The sequence below is a fragment of the Vitis riparia genome, chromosome 13 (genome assembly GCF_004353265.1).
Source record: "Vitis riparia cultivar Riparia Gloire de Montpellier isolate 1030 chromosome 13, EGFV_Vit.rip_1.0, whole genome shotgun sequence".
Classification (NCBI taxonomy): Eukaryota; Viridiplantae; Streptophyta; class Magnoliopsida; order Vitales; family Vitaceae; genus Vitis; species Vitis riparia.
This window is the reverse complement of record NC_048443.1, coordinates 25,868,092-25,887,643: the sequence shown is the minus strand read 5'-3', so window position 1 is coordinate 25,887,643 and position 19,552 is coordinate 25,868,092. Positions and strand designations below refer to the sequence as shown.

General features: G+C 36.5%; 3 protein-coding genes and 1 long non-coding RNA gene across 7 annotated transcripts; 1 reads left to right on the top strand and 3 right to left on the bottom strand.

Annotated features, from left to right (window-relative positions):
- Positions 1-701: 701 nt before the first annotated feature.
- On the bottom strand, positions 702-3,307 carry LOC117927955 (L-type lectin-domain containing receptor kinase S.4-like). Its single transcript, XM_034847689.1, has one exon. It carries the CDS (start codon positions 2,930-2,932, stop codon positions 893-895), a length of 2,040 nt encoding a protein of 679 aa, XP_034703580.1. The 5' UTR covers positions 2,933-3,307; the 3' UTR covers positions 702-892.
- A 5,491-nt stretch (positions 3,308-8,798) lies between these two features.
- Positions 8,799-11,261, bottom strand: LOC117927488 (ribulose bisphosphate carboxylase/oxygenase activase, chloroplastic-like). 3 transcript variants are annotated; one of them, XM_034847004.1, is made up of 7 exons: positions 11,154-11,261; positions 10,504-10,823; positions 10,286-10,391; positions 10,103-10,188; positions 9,552-10,024; positions 9,122-9,438; positions 8,799-9,030 (listed from the first exon to the last, which is right to left on the bottom strand). In XM_034847004.1, the coding sequence occupies exons 1-6, from the start codon at positions 11,196-11,198 to the stop codon at positions 9,152-9,154; spliced, it is 1,317 nt and encodes a 438-aa protein (XP_034702895.1). In that variant the 5' UTR covers positions 11,199-11,261; the 3' UTR covers positions 8,799-9,030; positions 9,122-9,151. The 3 variants fall into 3 exon arrangements, with proteins under 3 accessions (XP_034702895.1, XP_034702894.1, XP_034702896.1); XM_034847003.1 differs by having other exon boundaries at positions 8,799-9,438; positions 11,154-11,260; XM_034847005.1 differs by having other exon boundaries at positions 8,799-9,438; positions 10,504-10,994; positions 11,154-11,249.
- A 3,123-nt stretch (positions 11,262-14,384) lies between these two features.
- On the bottom strand, positions 14,385-16,068 carry LOC117929269. 2 transcript variants are annotated; one of them, XR_004653725.1, is made up of 2 exons: positions 14,671-16,068; positions 14,385-14,568 (listed from the first exon to the last, which is right to left on the bottom strand). It is a non-coding gene; the product is annotated as an uncharacterized LOC117929269 (long non-coding RNA). The 2 variants fall into 2 exon arrangements; XR_004653724.1 differs by having other exon boundaries at positions 14,385-14,563.
- On the top strand, positions 16,047-16,960 carry LOC117929268 (LOB domain-containing protein 33-like). The gene is made up of 2 exons (XM_034849541.1): positions 16,047-16,325; positions 16,432-16,960. Exons 1-2 carry the CDS (start codon positions 16,047-16,049, stop codon positions 16,810-16,812), a joined length of 660 nt encoding a protein of 219 aa, XP_034705432.1. The 3' UTR covers positions 16,813-16,960.
- Positions 16,961-19,552: the final 2,592 nt, after the last annotated feature.

Sequence of the window (19,552 nt, the reverse complement as noted above, 5' to 3'; positions counted from 1 at the left end):
TTGTTTAATCAAAGGCCATCACCACATTCTGTGTGACATGTCTTCTTTTTCTTGTATTGCCTTCAATCTCAATCAGATTATTGATCCTCAATTGCAGAGCACCAAAAACCCTCAGGGGATCTATTTTCTCATCTTTCCCTAGTTTTGTATTTTCCTCTAGTTTCTCATGAATGAAATATAACTGCAAAGACATGTGGAATAAACAGGAAATTTGATTATTAAGTAGTGGAAACTTATGTTGCTACCTACTAAACGGAACCCTTACTAGGAAAGCAGCTCCTTCAACTGGAAGAGCTCTGGGTTTGGGAGGAAAACAACTACCCAGAGAAGTGCAAGGTTCTGCGCATCTTTGCCAAAAAGCTCGAGCGTTTTAAATCTTAAGTTCAGATACCAGGGTTTGGTGAGGTAAGTTAATGTAATCATTCATCGGCAATGGCTCACGCTATTTTCTCACCTTAAACAAGAGATCATGGGATGATTGGTTATAAAGAGGAATTCAGGCACCAATTCTGTATGCATCTATAAGACAAATCTCTAGCTAAGTTTGAACCAAGCATGCATGGAAACTGCTCCATTGGACCCTGGGATGTCTCACAGAGAAGAAGAAATGCCCAACACGTTCTATGGGTGTGACCATTTTCCATTATGAATATCCGCACTGACCCTTATGTTGCATTTTTCAGAGACCCAACCACAGAATGTAAACGAGGTACGAGGCCAGTGATGGCTTGTGTGAAGTTAGGATGACTCAACAGTATTGGATGTTTAATAAAATTTACATTGAAATGAAAACTATTATTTCCCGAAATGAAATCTGAAACCCTAATTACAGAAGCAAAAGATTTAAACCTCACAGGCAAAGAAAAAAAAAGGAAAAAAAGAGCAATGACCTCTACGTGACAAGAGGGGAAACTGAACTACTTTCAACATCAACATCATCCACAGCCGATGACCACGTGCTCACCTTCTCAAAACACGATGATGCGGGATAAGAATGCACAAAATCCTCAAACCCAAAACCATCACCTGCACCACCACCCTTTTTATCATATGCATCTGGTGCACTCAACTCCTCCGGCAAGGCCACCTCCCCTTCCAAGTACCTTAGAACCTGCCTCATAGAGGGGCGCACAGCAGGGGAATTGTTGGAACACATCAAACCCAGTTTCAGCACCACCACTACCTCTACTTCATCATACTCACCCTTCAATCTTGGATCCACCACATCAAGAATTGCACCCTCCCTCCACCTCTCCCACACCCAATCCACCAATATCAGCTCTTCAGGCAGAGCTTTGGCCTCCACAGGTCTTCTACCACAAACCACCTCTAGTAACAATGCACCGAATGCAAACACGTCCGAACTTCTTGTTGGCTTCCCTGTGCGTGTAAGCTCTGGTGCCAGATACCCCAGTGTGCCCACAACCCTTGTGGTGCTCGGGTTTGAGCCGTGCTCATATAACTTAGCAAGGCCAAAATCGCCGAGCCTACCATTTAACTCAGAATCCAACAAAATATTTCCTGCCTTGATGTCTCTGTGAATTACAGTTTGCTCCCATTCTTCATGCAAGTAAAGAAGGCCTGAAGCTACACCTTTGATGATCTTGAACCTCTGTTCCCAACTGAGAGTTGATTTGGATGTGTCGAAAAGGTACTTATCCAAGCTTCCATTAGGCATATAATCATAGACAAGTAGCAAATCACCTCTTCTTCGACACCATCCTAGGAGCTGAACCAAGTTCCTGTGGCGAAGACGGCCAATACTAGCAATTTCAGAAACAAATTCCCTCAAACCCTGTTTTGATTCGTGCGAAATTCGTTTAACTGCAACTTGAGTGTTGGAATTCCGTAGAGTTCCCTTATAAACCTTGCCAAATCCACCAAACCCAATTAGCTCTTTGTCCCTAAAACCCCTGGTCGCCTTCTTCAGCTCTTGGTAGGAGAATCTGTGTGGGCCAATATCGAGCTCCCACGCCTCAATCACATCCGCATTTTTTATCTTTCTGATCAGATAGAAAGCCAGGGCAACTGCGAAAACTATCATAGAAGTAGCAGCAACAGAAACACCTATAATTAAAGGTGTATTGTTCCTTTTAGGGCCAGGCAGCTTAGGGAGGGATGAGAGATCCAGTGATTCTGCCACACCGTTCATCTTGAACCTCCATCCCAAGACATAGTGAGAGCTGGCAAGAAGACCAGTGGAAGCAGAGAAGCCCACATACATAAATTCCTTGAGGATTGATGAAAGATTCACACCACAAGACAAGATTGGGGAGGTGGGTTTCGTTGAATGAGGCGAAAGGAATACATTCAACTGATCCCTTTGTCCATCATAATCTATCCATGCCTGAATTGTCTTCCCGCCCTTGAGATTAAGATTCTCCTTTGTCGAATTATCGCTGAAATATGAAGCGTTAGCAGAAGCGTAGGATGTCATACTATTGAGATCGATGCCGACATGATTATCACTGATATCATTGAATTCAAAGTCCTGAACAGTGTCGAACTCCACAGCAAACACATGGTTGGTTGAATTCCCATTGTCGGTGGCATTGAGCAGGCCTAGATACTGTCTGGGAAGAGCCCCTGGGAGCTCTTTCGTGGATGTAATCGCAAAAGCAAGCCCATGGCCTCCCAGTGTCGGATACTGGGGCACAATTGCGAAAGCAAAGGCTGTTGAGAAGGAGAAAGCTTTCCCACCACTGGAGTTCTTGAACCGGATCGGAGACGGATAAAAGCCACGACCAAACCATCTAGCGACGTCGTCCGTCAAGCGAAGCATTCCATTCTTCTCAATCTTTGCAACACCGTTTAGACTCAAGTTATTCCCTGCACCATGGAAGCTGTCATAGAAGAACTCATCCAGCTGGGAGAGAACCGGGTTTGAGAGGAAAAAGACGAAGACCCAGAAGAGCTTGACAGCTTCTGCCATCAAAGGGACTGGAGCTGAGCTTCTGGGATATCAAAATCAATTTACAATAAATATGCGAGAAATTGTTTTTGGCTGAATCTTACGTTTCCTGATTTGGTTAGACAAGGGAAAACGCAGCAGCCAAGGAATGATGGAATGACAGGCGCTAGAAAGGAAATGAGATTGGAGGCTCACCCACCATTTTTGAAACCATGGGGGAAAGAAAGGGCAAAGTTAAATTGATTGATCTTCAAAAAGCATCAAGCCGTGGCTAAGCATACATATGTTTATTTATTGGAATTCTTCACCACAAAACAACCTGATTGGAGTCTTGGTCTCCGGTTGTCAGTATACATTTTTGTCGTTTGGTTTTTTTACTCTTCAGATGTGAACTCCTCTACCAACCACTCTTCAAAACAAAAGTTTCTGCAATTTTTCCTGGTTCTTTGTTTTTGTTTTTATTTTTATTTTTGATGGATGAAGAAAATTTTTGTAATGGGTAATTGGAGATGGAAGCATTAAGATTTTTTATGGGTTAGGTTACAACTTACAAAATCGAACACGTTTAAAAGTGGTGTTGGCAGCAGGTGGCTTCAAAAAAGTTGTGGCTAGCGGCCGCAGTGACAGCCATGTTGTGGGAAGCCACAAGCACCGCTGTTTTAATCTTGGATCATCTCTGGAAGCTTCTATGACAATTATGATTTAATAAATCAAGGCAGGCCACGTGGGCAGAAAATGGTGGTGCAGCCAGGCCTCACGTGGAGCCTCCGCTCGCACCTGCGTCTTGCTCTGCGAGCCCTGTTGTCGGTGTTTCTTAAAATAAATATCAGACAAAATAAAAGGAAATACAACTAATTTTCCTTTTTTTCTTTTTTCGATGTTTTCCGTGTGGCACCGGATCAAAAGCGTCACGTGCATAAATATATAACTTTTATATTAATAAAATTAAAATAATTTTATAATTAAAACTTAATTTTTACAATCTTTATGTTTTATCAATTTTTATTTGTACTTTATTAATTTTATAATTTTATTATTTGGTTTTGGTATTTGCATTTTATCATTGTCGTAATTTTATGATTTTCTAATTTGGTTTTTGTTAATAGGGAATATACATCATGAGCAAGTGATCAAACATGTGTAGATAAAAAAGGAAAGAGCTAAGGAGGACAATATGACGAGTTCAGGATAGGTTACCATCATCCTAATATCATTTATATGTATTCCCATCACCGCAAAATAAATAAATAAATAAACGAGGATGAGTGAGTATAAGAAATTCTCATACTTACCTTGTTTAATTTTTTTTCAATATTTTTTATTTTTAAATCTTAAATTTTATTATAAATAAAGATAATTTATTTTTATGAAAAGTAATGATTTATTTGTATTTAGAAAGTTGAAAAATGAAAAAAAAATCAACTAAAATAATTTTTTATTTAAAATTATGTACAATTGAGATGGGATGAGATGGGACAAAGTCATACTTAAACTCGCCTTAAACACATCCTAGGTTTTTAAAAACTTCCTAAACTCGTCTTGAACTTATTTATTTTTATTTCAAATCATTTCCATTAGAGGTTAAATGGGTATCTAGAAATATCTTGTCATATTGTCATCCTTACAAAGGGTCTTTGTAGAAGGGTCCCCCCACGCTAGAAAGGAGTTGGACAAAAGGAGGAGGGAAGGATGATTTCCATGTGTACAAAAATGGGTTGGGTGGATGAACCTTCCTTTTCCACCTTATAACTAACTAAAATTTTGGAAGAAAAACCTAGGATTGAGACCTTGTAAATAGTTAAAATTTTATAACTTTTTTTTTTTTTTTAATTTTTGAAAAAAGGTATTGAGTTCAATCAATTGATTTTTTGTTATCAAATGGAAAAAATAACGAATCAATAATTTAATCTGAAAATGATAGAAAACATATTATCCCAAAGCATTATGCTTAAGCCACCCAACCTCAAGGTCATTTCGTGTAAAGGGATAGTATCAATAGTCCAATTATACTAAAATACTTAATCCTTCACAAACATTGCAAATTTAATCATCTTACCTGTGGGTAAGGTCTTTCACAAAAGTTTACCACTAGAACCAATTACCTTTCCCACCTAACCTTGAAGAAAAGACGTCAACTATCTTTATTATAGTGTAAGATAAGGTTGAAAAATGACAAAAAATGAAAAAGAAAAAAAAAAGGTACAAACATGCTATAAAAGCCCTTTGTCATGTCTTGAAAGATCATCAATTTTTTAATCCAAAAAATTGTAAATTATAGGGAAATTCAATAAAGAACACTTCAATTATTCATGAAGAATTTTAGCTTCTTGATGAGCTATTCTACCAATCTGATCCAACTTTACGAGCATTAATTTTTTCAACACATTTTACTCAATCCCAATATCACTTACAAATAAATTAAAAACAAATACATAGCCTTCATCTTGAAATCCGGCTTCAAAATATCTGTGATATAAGGGTCAACTCGTGGTAGTCTACATACTATTACTTCTAAGATTTATTGACTCAGAAAAGATACTATAAATTCATAGTGGCTATTTTATATAGTTTATCCGTTTTCTTAAATAATCATTCAACAAATTGTGCAAAAAAAGCCGTGGGCTAAGGTCTCAAAATCCGTCCCTAATGGGATGAGGATGAAAAGTGATAATTAGGGTAGGGAAAAATTCCAGAAAACCCCACCGTCAACCTCTCCCCATTGTCACCGGGTCAAGATTTATGGTGCCATAAACCATGAGGTAGCCAAGATGGTCCCACTGACTTTGACAAATGGTCATTTTCAGCTGAAGCAACCATCATCCATTAAGAAAATTTTGTTGGGACACAAGCTAGGAATACAGCAGCCAATTCAAACTCAAATTGGACTTGTAAGTGGTAATGGAGTTAGGCAAAACTGATGGGTCCTTTTTTCTGGGCAACTTGCAGTTCATCTTCCCTTTTCTTGAAGAGTCATGATGTGATGGAAGAAGTTAAATAATTTACTCCACTGGCTGCTTTCACAGCTCATGGTGTTGTCAAACTGTTTTCTATATATATAGTTTGAAGTCATACGATGTTGTAAGGTTTCTTTGCTATTCTTTCCTCCTTTTTTCATGGGTAAGGTGTTTTTGGTTTATTTTTGTAATGTTGTTACCGTGTCTCCTATTCCTATGTTTATTACTGAATTTCAAAGGTTAGGATGAGGGTGACAGTCAATGGTCTACACATTAGAGATGAGCTATGGTACCTTGCCTAATAAGCCAAGTTGGATACAACTTTTCTTGGCATATGATCTTATCTTTACAAGATTTGGGAGGGATATTTTCAAATGCAATGAACGGGTTGGACGAGTCACTCCATCCCGACCCTTACTTAATATATGGGGTAAGACAACATTCAAACTCTATTGGGTTTTAAAAAAAAGTCTTAAATCCCTCTAAATTCAACCTATTAGAAATGAGAGTTTTTCAAAAGAAAGAAAAAAAACACGTCTAATTATCAACCCTATTTAGAATTAATCCATTCAAAGTGAGTGATTTACTATTACCACCAACAATCTTGTCAAGCCAATCCTATACCATTATTGTTTCAAGGGCTGAGGTCGAATCTTATTGAAAAAATGAAAAGTAAAGCAGCCCTTACTGACTTCCAAGTCATTGAAAGCAATGCCTTAGAGTTCCTTCCGGTCCTAGCTTCATGGTGCAATGGGAATATAACTCTTTTCAAAGAATAGGGTTCATAGTATTTGTTTTTCATTATTTTAATGTCACAAGGAGTCGTAGATTCTTATATCACCATTGAAAGTAAATTGACATGCCTTTCCTCTAAACTTAGTCCTCAAATTAATTATGTAAATACAACATTTCTCATGTTCCAATTCAAAAGCAGTTTCATTTTTTGTCACAACCCGACGTTGAAGTGACGATGAGAAAATACTCCACCATTTTAAATTGATATATTATTGTAATATTAGATTTTTTTGTTGAATAAGGAAAGTTATTAGGTTTTATAAGATGAAGATTGACTTGTAAAAAACTATATGGGATTGATAGATATATGACGAAGAATGGATGATATTTGGTGTAACGAGAGAACTCAGGGTTTAGGGTATGAATATAAAAAGTGAGGAAATACGAGGATATTTTGGATACCTAATAATCATTATATCTAATTTTGTCATCTGTAATATTCTCTATGGTATAATAAAAAGATTTTTTCTCATTTATGAATATATGTGTGATTGGTCAAACATGTTAAAATCTTTTATATCATTGTGTTGAGAGTTTTATTTTTGTGTTTTTAAATTAATATTATTTATATTAAACCTTCCACTGACATAACAATTGTATCCTTGTAGGCGACAACCTTTCTACCCTCTCCATAAAGATAAGAAGAAACACAAGATGTAGCATCAAAAACAAAAAAGAAGTGTAATTTAATGGGCACGAGAAGGAATATTTAAGAGAAGGTCCCCCGGTTAGGTGCCCCTTTTGAGTACTTTTATGCGAGAAAATGTGAACTCGGTGGAAATGGGGCTTTGGTCTTCATTATAAAGAAAGGAGATGGCTTGGACCAAGGCTATTAAAGAACAATGTGTACATAGCATTTGTGAAGAATCAAGTTCTTTTCGGCACCTACTGCTAAAATTTTTCTCGAGTTGGGGTAATTGTCTTTTGGACCCAACTAGATCCAAAATTTAAGATTTGACCCATAAAAGTTATATAATTAATGAGAATGATATAAGATATGAAAAGATCAATATACTTTTCAAAACTATTTTCTACCATAATGTTTGAAAAACTTTTTTATCTTAATTTTTTTTAAAATAATTATTTTGAAAATTTATTGTTGTTAAAAAACTGATTTAAAAAAAAATATATTATAAAAATATATTATTTAAAAAAATAAATTTGACATACTTTCAGGTGTTTTTTATAAACACAATTTTAAAAATATATATTTTCCAAGATATTTGATTTTTAAATAATAATAATTTATTTTTATTTTTTTTGGAAAATGGTGTATTTTTTTCTAAATCACTAAATTATATTAAATTTTATTAAGGTTTGCAAACTGAATAAAATTTAAATTAATGTTTTTCTATTTTTTGTTTCATAGTCATTAAAGGTCATTTTTGGAAAGATAAAAATTTTATATCATTCTTCTCAATTTTCACATTTCCTCTACATTTTGGACTTAAATAGTAAACTTATACGGACTAAAACTTAATTTTGGGCCCAGCTAGGTCCAAAACACAATTATCCCAAAGTTTTAATATGGTTATATAGAATCATGCTACCTAGACAAAGATTTTCAACCATGTGGACCAGATTTGGTCATTTGTTTCAATTTGGGTATGACTTGAGAGATAAGAGATTGATAATTATTAAATTATAGGAACCTTCTAACTAAAGGTGTGCACAATATGCATAAATTTCAAGACTAAAACTATGGTAATTTAGGGCATTAAATTCATCACTCATCTAGACCAAATTAACTTAATGATATTCAAACATCAACAAAAAAATTTGCTGGCGACCCACAGGTGATAGCTTGTTGAGCTAATTAAAGAGATCCACCAAGTGGTTCTTGTGGGCTGGAACCTCATGCTCAAAACACATTTCTATCAATGGTAGTCTCAGCCCACTTCAATTCTTCTGGGCCATTTACAAACCGAGCATGCCCAACTGAGAGTCATGTTGTTTCCTTGGATTCCACTGAGAAATTCTGAAGTTAACAATTGAGATTTTAGTCTCCAATTTTAATAGAGGTCCAGCCCCTTATGCCAAATCTTATATTTTAAGAGCAATGATTTTTTGGATCCTAGTATCATAGAACAGAGGAGGTTTCCTGCCTCATGGGGAATCACAGATGGAACAAAGACCTCTTGTGGAATCGAACTCACTGTATATATATTATCACACAAAATTACAGGAGGATACTAATCCATGGAAACACAGTTAATGTGGAGGGGTTACTGATTTTCTCACATCCTTTCACTCAATATCTAGAAGAGACCTAGACTATAGTCGTCGGTTCTAGTAATCAGATCAAAGTTCTTGGCAGATGAAACGGGTCAACCTTCAGACTAGGAACATCTATATGTTGGACTGCTAGGCCTGCATCCATCAATGCTGGAGAAGCTTAGGATAATTTTTGCATAATCTTAATTCAGTCACAAGTTCTTTGGAATACTGGCAAAGTGCAAACCTCCCATGAAAGCCTCTAGGATCAAGGGATCTAAGTAAAGAAAGATCCACTCTTAATAGCATCCTCATTAGCATCTCCAAGAGCAGCCTCATTCAAGTACTTGTCTGCCAATTGGACTCTCTTCACATTCTCCTGTTCTTGGACAAGCATGCTGCCATACTCAAGGAGCTTCTCAAGGGTCATCTTTGGCTGCTCAAAACTTGGGGGTCCTTCCTTTGAATTCACAAGCCTCTTCCCCACTGTGTCGACCCCAATTCCTGCTATCCAGTCCCGCACCATATCATCATAAACTCTTGCCCTTAGTGCACCAAAGAAATCTGTAAATGCACCAGAGAGTGAGAATGAAATCAGAAGTACCGCATCTTAGATGTGGAAACTTCCAAAAACTTGGAAAATACTGAGCAATGAATGTTGCTAGTAATAAACTTACCAATAGATTGACCAGGGAAGGTATCAACAAGCTTGACAATGTCCTCTACAGGGACGTTGTCAGTCCGGAAAATTCCTGTGCAAACGCCAATCCTATCTTCCCGAGTAGGTGCCCAGTAGAATTTCTCCATACGACCATCACGGATGAGAGGAGCATATAATGTTGAGAAGTCGTTACCGGTGACTATGACTGGGACACGAGGATTCTCCTCCTTGTTGTACATACCAGGTAGCTGGACGTTTGTTGGGTTGTCAGCAATGTTCATGAGGGTGGCATTAACCATTTGGTTGTTGACAGTGTATTGGGTAGTTCCACCTAGCCGACCTGCTCCTGCATCGAGATCGTTGATGAAGAGGCAGCACATTTTTCCCTTCCTAATTATATCAGCTGCTTCACGGTACCTTTGCCTGATCAGCTTGGCAGGCTCGCCTGCGTTCCCACTCTCCAATTCTCCAGCGCTCATCATGATGGGGCTGAAATTTCATTATCAAATCAAAACATATACATATCCTCCTATAAGAGGCCTTTGAATTCTGAAATCATGAACTCACTTGATTCCCATCTTGGAAAAGACAAGCTCACACTGGAAAGACTTCCCCTGACCTTTGCCTCCCCAAATACCAAGGATGAGGGGAACCTTCGACAAAATCACAGGAATTATTCAAGTTTGTTTTGATTCATAAAATATATATATATATATATGAATCTGACTGAGGAAAAACAGCATGAGATACCTTGATGTTAGGCAGGGTCATGAAGTTCTTGGTGATGTGAACAACAAGCTTGTCCATGAATGCAGGAGCAATATAGAAACCATCCATGTTGTTGTCCAAGTTGTACCTAAAAGCATCATCACCAGCTCATGATCAGAGCAAACTCCTTCATAACGTGAAAGGATTACAAGCATAAACACTACCCAATCCAGAATTTCAATTTCTCTTTTGGTTCTTACTGGCGAAGTCCAGTACTGATATACTCGTAAGAGCTCATGACAGCATAGTGGGTTCCTGCGTCCATGGGAGCTTGGAAGAGCGAATCAACCATACCCTTACCTCTGACGATGTCTTGCTGGTCATCAGAAGTATCGAAAGCAAGGCCTTTCCACTTGTCTTTTTCGGTCTGCGTCTCGTCGTCCACTTCTGCAACAACCTTGAAACTTCCTGATGAAACCTTGGAGTGGGTGAATCTAGAGTTCACTTTCTTCAAGCTACTGCCCAGGAAGGCTGAGCTTGGAACTGAAGCTCCAGCACCAGAGGCGCCATTCAAGCTCAGCTGCATCAAATAAGTCTCATAATGCTTCAAAGTAGACGACATAAGTCAAGCTCTTCTTAATCAGAAATGGAAAACCCCGTGAATCATCATCTGAAAAACTTCAAACCCAAATGATGATCCCCATGGAGTCACAAAGATCCATGTGTGTGTTCGTGTGCACACATCATTTTTCTGCCAATTTGATCAGACACAGAAGTGAAAAATGAGACTTAACAACAAACAAGCAATCAAACCACAAAAAACACTCGATAACAATAACAAATGCAGTGATCATTTTCAAAAATCAACAGAGATGACCAAGGCCTAAAAAGGGCGGGAAAGGCACAGTACCAGTGCTCTATTGACAGCCCCAACGGTTGAGACGGCAGTAGCCATAAGTGCTGCGATGGGAAGCAACTGAAAGGCAATGCAGAGATGTTTTGAGGGGAGAAGAGAGGAGTGAGGACTCTTATAGCAGTTGGAGCAGATCAATTCTGAGGACTGGCTTTTGAATTCCCAACGGCCACACAATCAGGATTGGGCTTATAGGCACGTGGCAGGCAGAGACTCCTCGGGACTGAATTCTCATTGGCCCTTGCGGTTAGTATTTAGAGCCACCTCCTCACCACCAAAAACTATATCATTTTCTTACCACACAAGATTAGGAAAATGATATGATTCCATTCATTTGTGCTTGAGAAAAAGGGCTACATGCTAAATTAGAAAAACTCTGGATAAGGATAACGAACTGCCTGTGATATTTGAGGAATTCTTCATCTTGATTTTATTGTCTGAATCCATGACAGGGGCCCAGCGTAATCCGATCTTGAGCGACCCCCTTGTCGAATCTCTTGTTTTTCACACAGAATTATTCAGATGAAAGCTAGGACTTGTCTCCTCATAAAAAAATATATGGATGACATTAAGATTCACGTGGTACCATTAATCCTGAAAGGGATGTTTTAAGACATATTTTCATGGGTCTTTGTCAGTTCTAGTGGTAGAGGCATATGGGAAAACACAAGGCCCCCGGGAAATGTTTTTTTGACCATTTTGATGTATGAAAACTTTTGATACTCATCATGAAAATGGAGGTGATGGTTTAGTGTAAGAACATACCATTTGTACTTTGATTCTTCATTTTGAAACATTGTTACTTGTGTGATAGGAATGCTGCCAAAATAGTTTGTCTCACACGGACCGGTCTAGTATAGTTGAAATGCAACCCTAAACTCGGATGGGCTAGTCCTTGTTTATGTAATAAGGAAAATAAAAAAATAGATTTAATTTTAATAAATTATTTTAAATGTTATTTCTAACTCATTTAATTTATTTTGATTTTTCTATATAAAAATTAAGTTTATAATTGATTTTAATTATATTTGATTTTCTTTCATATATTTTATAGTACAATCAAATATGAGAAAATAATTTTTTTTATATATATATTTTTTCTTTCTTTGATACTTTCTTGAAACCAAACATTATGTTAGGAAAATTTGGAGCATATTTGGTAACTATTTTTAAAAATTGTTTTCTGTTTTACAAACAAAAAATTAGGCATGTTTGGTAACTATTTTAAAAAATAATTATGAAAAATAGTTTTTAAGAACAGTTCTTGAAAATTGTTATCTGATTTTTGTATAACAAAAATTTGCTTGGAAAGTTAAAATATTTTTAACCTATTTTTAATATTTTTAAATATATTTTAAAAATAATTTTTATATCTAGTGTTTTATTTTTAATCATTTGACATATTTGTATAATTATTTCTTAAAACAATCCTCAAAAAACAAGTAAAAATAATTTAAAATAACTAAAAAAATGTTATATAAAAACACCATATTTTCTATTCTTAAGAATACAAAACAAAAAATAGTTTTTAGTGGCTAAATATATTTTTTTGTGTTTTTTGTTTTGAAGAATAGAAAGTTGTTCTAAATGATTCTCAACTAGACCTTTAGTTTTTAGACTTAAAAACAAGTTCGATAAAATTTTCAATAATTTTTTTTTTTTGAGAACTCATTCTTAAAACAAAATGTTTTTTGAATTATATTATAATTGTTTTTAATTATGTTTTTGAGGCTATTTAGAAAAAAAAAATGGTGCAAATATAAAGAAAATAAAATATTACATATTAAAGTTATTTTTAAAAAATATTTTAAAATATAAAAAATATATTGAAAACATTTCAAGTTCTCAAAAATGCTTTTATTCTAAAAAATATCAAAGAAGTGTTTATTTGAAAACTATTGTAAAAAATCCTCCCAAACATGCTCTGACTTTTTTTTTTTTTTTTTTTTTTTTTTAATTTTTGAATGTTTTCTATAAACATAAAAAGCAATTCTTTTGTTCCTTTGGATTTTTAAAAGCAAATTTGGATGTAAAATTATCTTATTCCAAATATTAACAAAAATATACAAGATTACTCGCTTTAAATATTCATAATCTTTGTTAAAACTTTCATACAAAATAGCCTTGAATGTCTTTCTGAATATTTATACACTTTGGAAATTATACTATCATTCAAAACTGTATTTTAGAAGAATTTTAAAAATATTTACATAGTAAAATATTTGAATATTTAATTTATTAATAAGTGAGAATAATTTATTAAATATTCATAAATTATAAGTTGTAAAACCTCATAAGTCATTAATTGGCTTAAGCTTTGCACAACTTTAAAATAATTCTCTCATGCCTACAAAATTCAACATCCTCCACAAATGACAAGAAAAAAAAATCCAAATAAATTCTACATTCATGCATGGAAATATTGGCATGCATGAAATACCAAAAATGTCCCTACACATGAAATACCAAAAATGCCCCTATAGCAAAACCCTCATTCTTGATTCTACATTTCCAAATGACTTTGGTCTAAGCTGATTTTTCATTGCAAAACATTTTCCATGAATAAAGTTTAAAGGATCTAATAGTATTATACTATTTAACTCGTTCTCAAAACATCGAAATTCTAATTAATCTTTATGGTTTAATTGACATGGATAAACCATAAACCTGTTGGATAACTTGTAAGCAGGTCCTCCATTATAATATATATAGTTTAATAAAAAAATATTTCATAAATAATTTTCTTTGGATGAAAACATCAAACTCTGAATCATAGAATGCAAAGAGTATATTTCTTATAAAATTTCTTACTTGAATCAATGAACACGCAAACACAATATATTATACACCCAATCATATTTCAATTGTAGATTTTAGGATCACATACATGAACAAATCGAAGTGTACAATACTAGGAACCCCTGAATCCATGAATTAAGAATAATCATTTACTAGGGTTATGTAATCAACAATCTTTGTGCAACACAACAAATGTCAATGCATTAAGTTATAAGCTCAACTACTTGTATGACTAAGTGAAATAACACTACATAATATAACAATCAATGCATTGCAAGCAACCAAAAAAGATTGTCTACTTTCTTTTACCTTAGTTTGAAAGAAATCGATAATCGCGAACTCCCGTACATGCCTAATGCTATGCAGCATGTCATCTACCATCAAACATTGGACACCTTAATACACTGCTTATGTATTAAAATGAGTACATTCATAATCAATATTTCATTAATAAAATAAAATGATTAGAAAAAGTGAGTTTCTGTGCATACAGTCTCAACAATGACAATTATGGGATGAAAACGAAGAAGCCCATGAAGGTGTGTTGATTGTCCTTGCAAAGTGCTGTCAACATTGGATCCCCTCCCAATGCCCACGAATAATCAATCCTGCACTGGGAATAAATGACCCACTTGCTAATCAGTAAGGAGATAGACATGGACAACACAGTGGCTTTGATGAGAAGCAGGGTAACTGCATAAAATTGTAGATAAACCTAGTCATGGGCCTATGAGCCATGGATAAGCGTCTCTGTAGGGAATTCGGCAGTAAGCTCATGCACAGAGGGGGATAAGTGCACGAACTACAGGAAACCTAGCAATGCATGTGGAGGAAGAGATGATTGATCCATGATAGAGAAAGACACTTTCATCGTTAAACTCGAAAGTTGAAAGGCTCCCCTCCACCGCCCCATAACATTTCTCCCAACCTTTGAAGGCTTATTATTGCAATCAAACCAAAAAACCTTTCAGTTCTGAAAAGACACAAAGCAGGAATTGATGTTAGTGAGAATGGCATTGTCCCCCAATCTCTCTCACTTATTTGTCAAGCTCCCCTTTATTTCTAGAGCCGTGAGGCACATAAATGCAATAGTTTATGCACTTGCGACTGTTGCTGATAGCTCAGGTGAGCCGCTCTCTTGGTCTAGAGATGGATGGATGGAGCTGTTGGAGCCCCTTTTGTTGTATTGGGAGGACAAGAGGGGGTCCATGCCCATGGCCACCAACCCATTTATGAAGTGGCCAACAGCCAAACCTGGTTCAATTTTTGAATTATAATATGCATAATCATGGAGGATGAACACAACCAGACAAATCGCCGTTGTGACTCGTGCTCTCTATATGCAATCCCTAAGCTACCATTTACACCTGCACATAAAACAATACATGCTTGTATTTCTTGTTTGCTCTTTCATTTTGATGAAATTGCCACTGGTTCTTCATTTGAAAAACCAGTTAACTAAAAGATATGGCCAGGGATAAAGAAGAGAGGACCATCCCCAGAATGGGATGGGTCATGTTCTCTCTCTCTATAGATATATCGATATATATACCTCAATTGGCAAGCCCATTAAAAATCCAAATCCAGTTTATCTCTATGAGTTCATGCAATATGGATAACCCTTAGTTACTCTTTTTCTAATCATCATTCCAACCAAGGCAAGATGAACTTTTCATAATTGCCAAATAAAAGACACAGGGAGCTGGTGTACTTGCCTACTAGACAAAAATGCTTTACTTAGAATACTACTTCAATCAATTATTTCTCATTTCTAGGTTCGCAACTTATGATAACGATGATTAGGCCTTCCATCAACTAGTCTCATTTGTCAAGAATCTCAATGAATAAAGCCCTTTTAAGGCATGAATTAGGAAAGGTTACCCAATTTGAGAAGGAAAATGTAGGCCACGAAGGAGACCCAAAAGAAGTCACTTTTAACTAAAGAGAGAATGTCCAGAGCCACAACAAAAAGAACATTACACCCTTTTCAGTGATGGTTTATAAAGAGTAACTCTCGACCTCTCGTTCATAAACAAAGCCAGACCAGATCAGACCAGACCGTCCGGGCAGATCAGTAAAAGCTTAAAGATAATGACAGGGATTGGTGCTTCATGTGGTGCGTGCAAGTTCTTGAGGAGAAGGTGCACGAGTGACTGTGTTTTTGCCCCTCACTTCTGTTATGACCAGGCTGCATCCCATTTTGCGGCAGTCCACAAGGTGTTTGGTGCCAGCAATGTCTCTAAGCTATTGCTACACCTTCCCTTGCATAACCGAGGCGAAGCTGCTATCACAATCTCTTATGAAGCACTCGCTCGGATGCGGGATCCTGTCTACGGTTGTGTCGCTCATATCTTTGCACTCCAACAACAGGTCACTTCCCTCTTATGTCCACCTCTTAAATAGATTGCACTAAAATTTACATTTGCATATGAGTTCCAAAAGATGAAACTCATACTCCTTTTACCTTACCTTGCAGGTTGCCAACCTACAAGAGGAGATAGAAATTCTAGGGAACCACATGGCTACTTTTGCTCCTGATACTGTTACTGGTGAACATTATGGAGCAACTAATAACCTTAACACTGGCCTGCAATTTTCTTCACAAACCGACACTCTGAATATGCAAGATTATCTCAACCAACAGGCTCTGCTACTATCCCATGCAGGGAATGCAACTGCAAATCAGGCCTTTGACAGCCTAATGAATGAACAGCCACCTCCTTTGTATGGATGGGAAAACCAGAACTTTTTCTGCGACTCCGACGCAACCCCATTAGAGAGACTCTTTGAAGGAATTGACCAAGAGTTCTCTGCCTATTACCCATGGTCGGACAACACTACCTATCCCAAAAACTGATGTTTTCCAAGCTGGGATTGAGAATAGCTTCCTTAGAAGGCAAGCACTTGTGTAATATGACATCTCCTTTCGGCTCCATGATGGAGAAGTTTTGTACTAGCCTTATTCTAGTTTCTGCTTCTAAATAAACATCCTCGTCTTCTGAAAACCTGACCTTAAAGCGTATATCAGTCGTGTGGGGAAAATTATACCATTTTAGCAAAGTCGGCATCTAGTTTGGTGTGGAGGTCATGTTGGTCTCATCTTGTTTAGAGGTATGCATGATTTGCAAAACAGGGTTCGTGAATATCAGTATCCAAGTGTCCTGCATGAGTAACCATATCTACAGTAAATGCAGTTTTGTTTCTTTTTCTTTTCCCCGCTGTTCTATCCGGGGAAACATGTGACTAAGTAAAATATACCATAGAGGTTCTAACAAAGAGCTACAATAATCAGATATACTATAGAAGACTGAGAATTCAAGAGAAACTAACAAAAGAGCAGTAGAAATAAACAGAGTGGTGTGTTTCTCTGATTTCTTTGCAAACAGCAAGAGCAAACCATAACGGAGACTGCCTTAGATATCAAACCTAAAGCATATTCTCCTATTTTGATGATAACCCACTCAATTATGGTGTGACTAGTTCTACTGTTTCTGTGAGGTAAGATTCTGACATTCCCCGAAGATCAAGCTGTCAATGACTCAACAGTCCAAACCAATGCCAAAATATAACTTCTTACAAATGAGCCTATTCCACGTGATGTAATGAGGGATACAATCATGAGAATTCATATAAGAAAATGATATACAGCCCATAATCATGAAGCTTCAAATTAAATTACAAGATTCTGAGAGGCATGGATAAATTTTAATTCTCCACAATACAGTTGCAAAATCACACTGTCAGCATTAGCCCAGTTAAATCAACACTTATTGACCACTTGACTACTCGTGTATCACACTCATTTCAATCATTATTTTCGCCAATCAACCCTCTTTTTCTGGGGCGTGGGGTCGTTTAAATAAGAACAGAAACAAAATTCAAGAGGTCTGTACTAGATGCAGGAAGTGACCCAGCAAAATAATCAGTGCGCTTACACAGGAAGCTAGTATCCATGACTGACCCCCAAATGTGATTGATACTCTGCTCTCTTCAAGCACCTAGGAAATCTCACATCACATCGCCAAAAGTATTTCTTGCCCTTTACACCCAAATGAAAGTTCTGATTCCCTGACCTTTTCAAGAGAATGGATATAAAAGCTGTACATATCAGACTAAAAAGCAGTAACTGAGAATGAGGTATCAGGAAAGGAGAATAATTTAGCAAGTTGAACCATCATCATCATCATCATTATTATTATCACACTAGGAAATTGAACCATTATTATACTTGAAACTTATATGATACAGTTTTACTTTCCTGCATTTTTCTTTCTGGGTCCGCATGGTGATAATGAACTACATAACAGGGATAGCTCATAGCAACGCCCTTGAGGGCTGCAAAACAGGGGTAGCTCTAACCAACACCCTTAACCATTTAATCCCAATTTTTTATACAATCCCTAGCAGTCTCATCAACAAGCCAGTGATCCCCTCTAGTGTCACAAGGCCATTGGGAGACAAGGCTACAAGTTGGTTAAATAATGCCTACGGTGTTGGAAGTTCATTGAAGATGATGTTTTCAGTAAGATAGCAACTTGTACTCCATGAAGGATTAACCAAAAATTTTGCCTCAATTCTATTGGATGAATGCTTAAATGCTAGCCTTCCGGTTCATGATAAAATCAAGACAAATCCTGGTTGTACCCCTCTTGTCAAGTTTCCATACGCATTTGGTCCTCCCCCCACAAAAAAAAAAATAAAATAAAATAAAATTACTACACAAACAAGTTTTGTTTTGTATTTTTTTTTTTTTAATGATAATTCTCATAGCAACGTGGTAATCAAGCAAGAAGCAAAAACCAGTTGCTTTTAAAGGCTCTCTTTGGAGAAGAGGAAGAAACAAATTCTATTGAACTACAATTCAAATGGAAGGAATCTGCTCATCAACATTTATATCTATTCCTGAGTGTCAGAAAGGGTATCCAGTAGGTTGAAATGGATAAAAAGGTTGAAAATGGAGATATGCATGAAGACAGTTTTGAGAAAGATTATTGCTGATGTAGAGTCCAGGGGCTGTAGAAGAATGACTCTTGGTCTGTCCCTGAAAGATACATACAAGAACATAAGGACAGGCCACTTATTTCTGTCCCATTTCATCTGAAATCTCAAATCATTGCTTTTCACTTGCCGGTGAAAGAGATGAAGATGAAAGAAAGAAAGGTGCACTTTGCATAGGAGTGGGATTTCTTTCAGGTATATCCAGGAAGTGGGGGCATACATCCTGAGGCAGCTTGGGGCACGCACCCCAAGGCAGTTTGGGGTGCCATGGTTGCAGTGTTGTATAAAATCTTATTACCTTGTTACAGGTGATGTTTTCTTTCAGGTATATCCAAGAAGTGAGGTATGACAAACTGATTAATCTGTATATGGTTTTCTGCTAGAGTAAGGTCTACTTTGGAACGCATCTTTGCAAATAACAAATAATGGGGTGGCTGAATTCTTGCATAAAATAAAAGATTCCTACATCAGCCTGATATCCATTGGAGACGAGCATTCAGTGATAGTGAATGATCGACAAGGATATGAACCTATGATCAAAGTATTTTTCAATCAGCAGAAACTTCAATGGGTAACCTGATTTTCTTAATCACACTTAA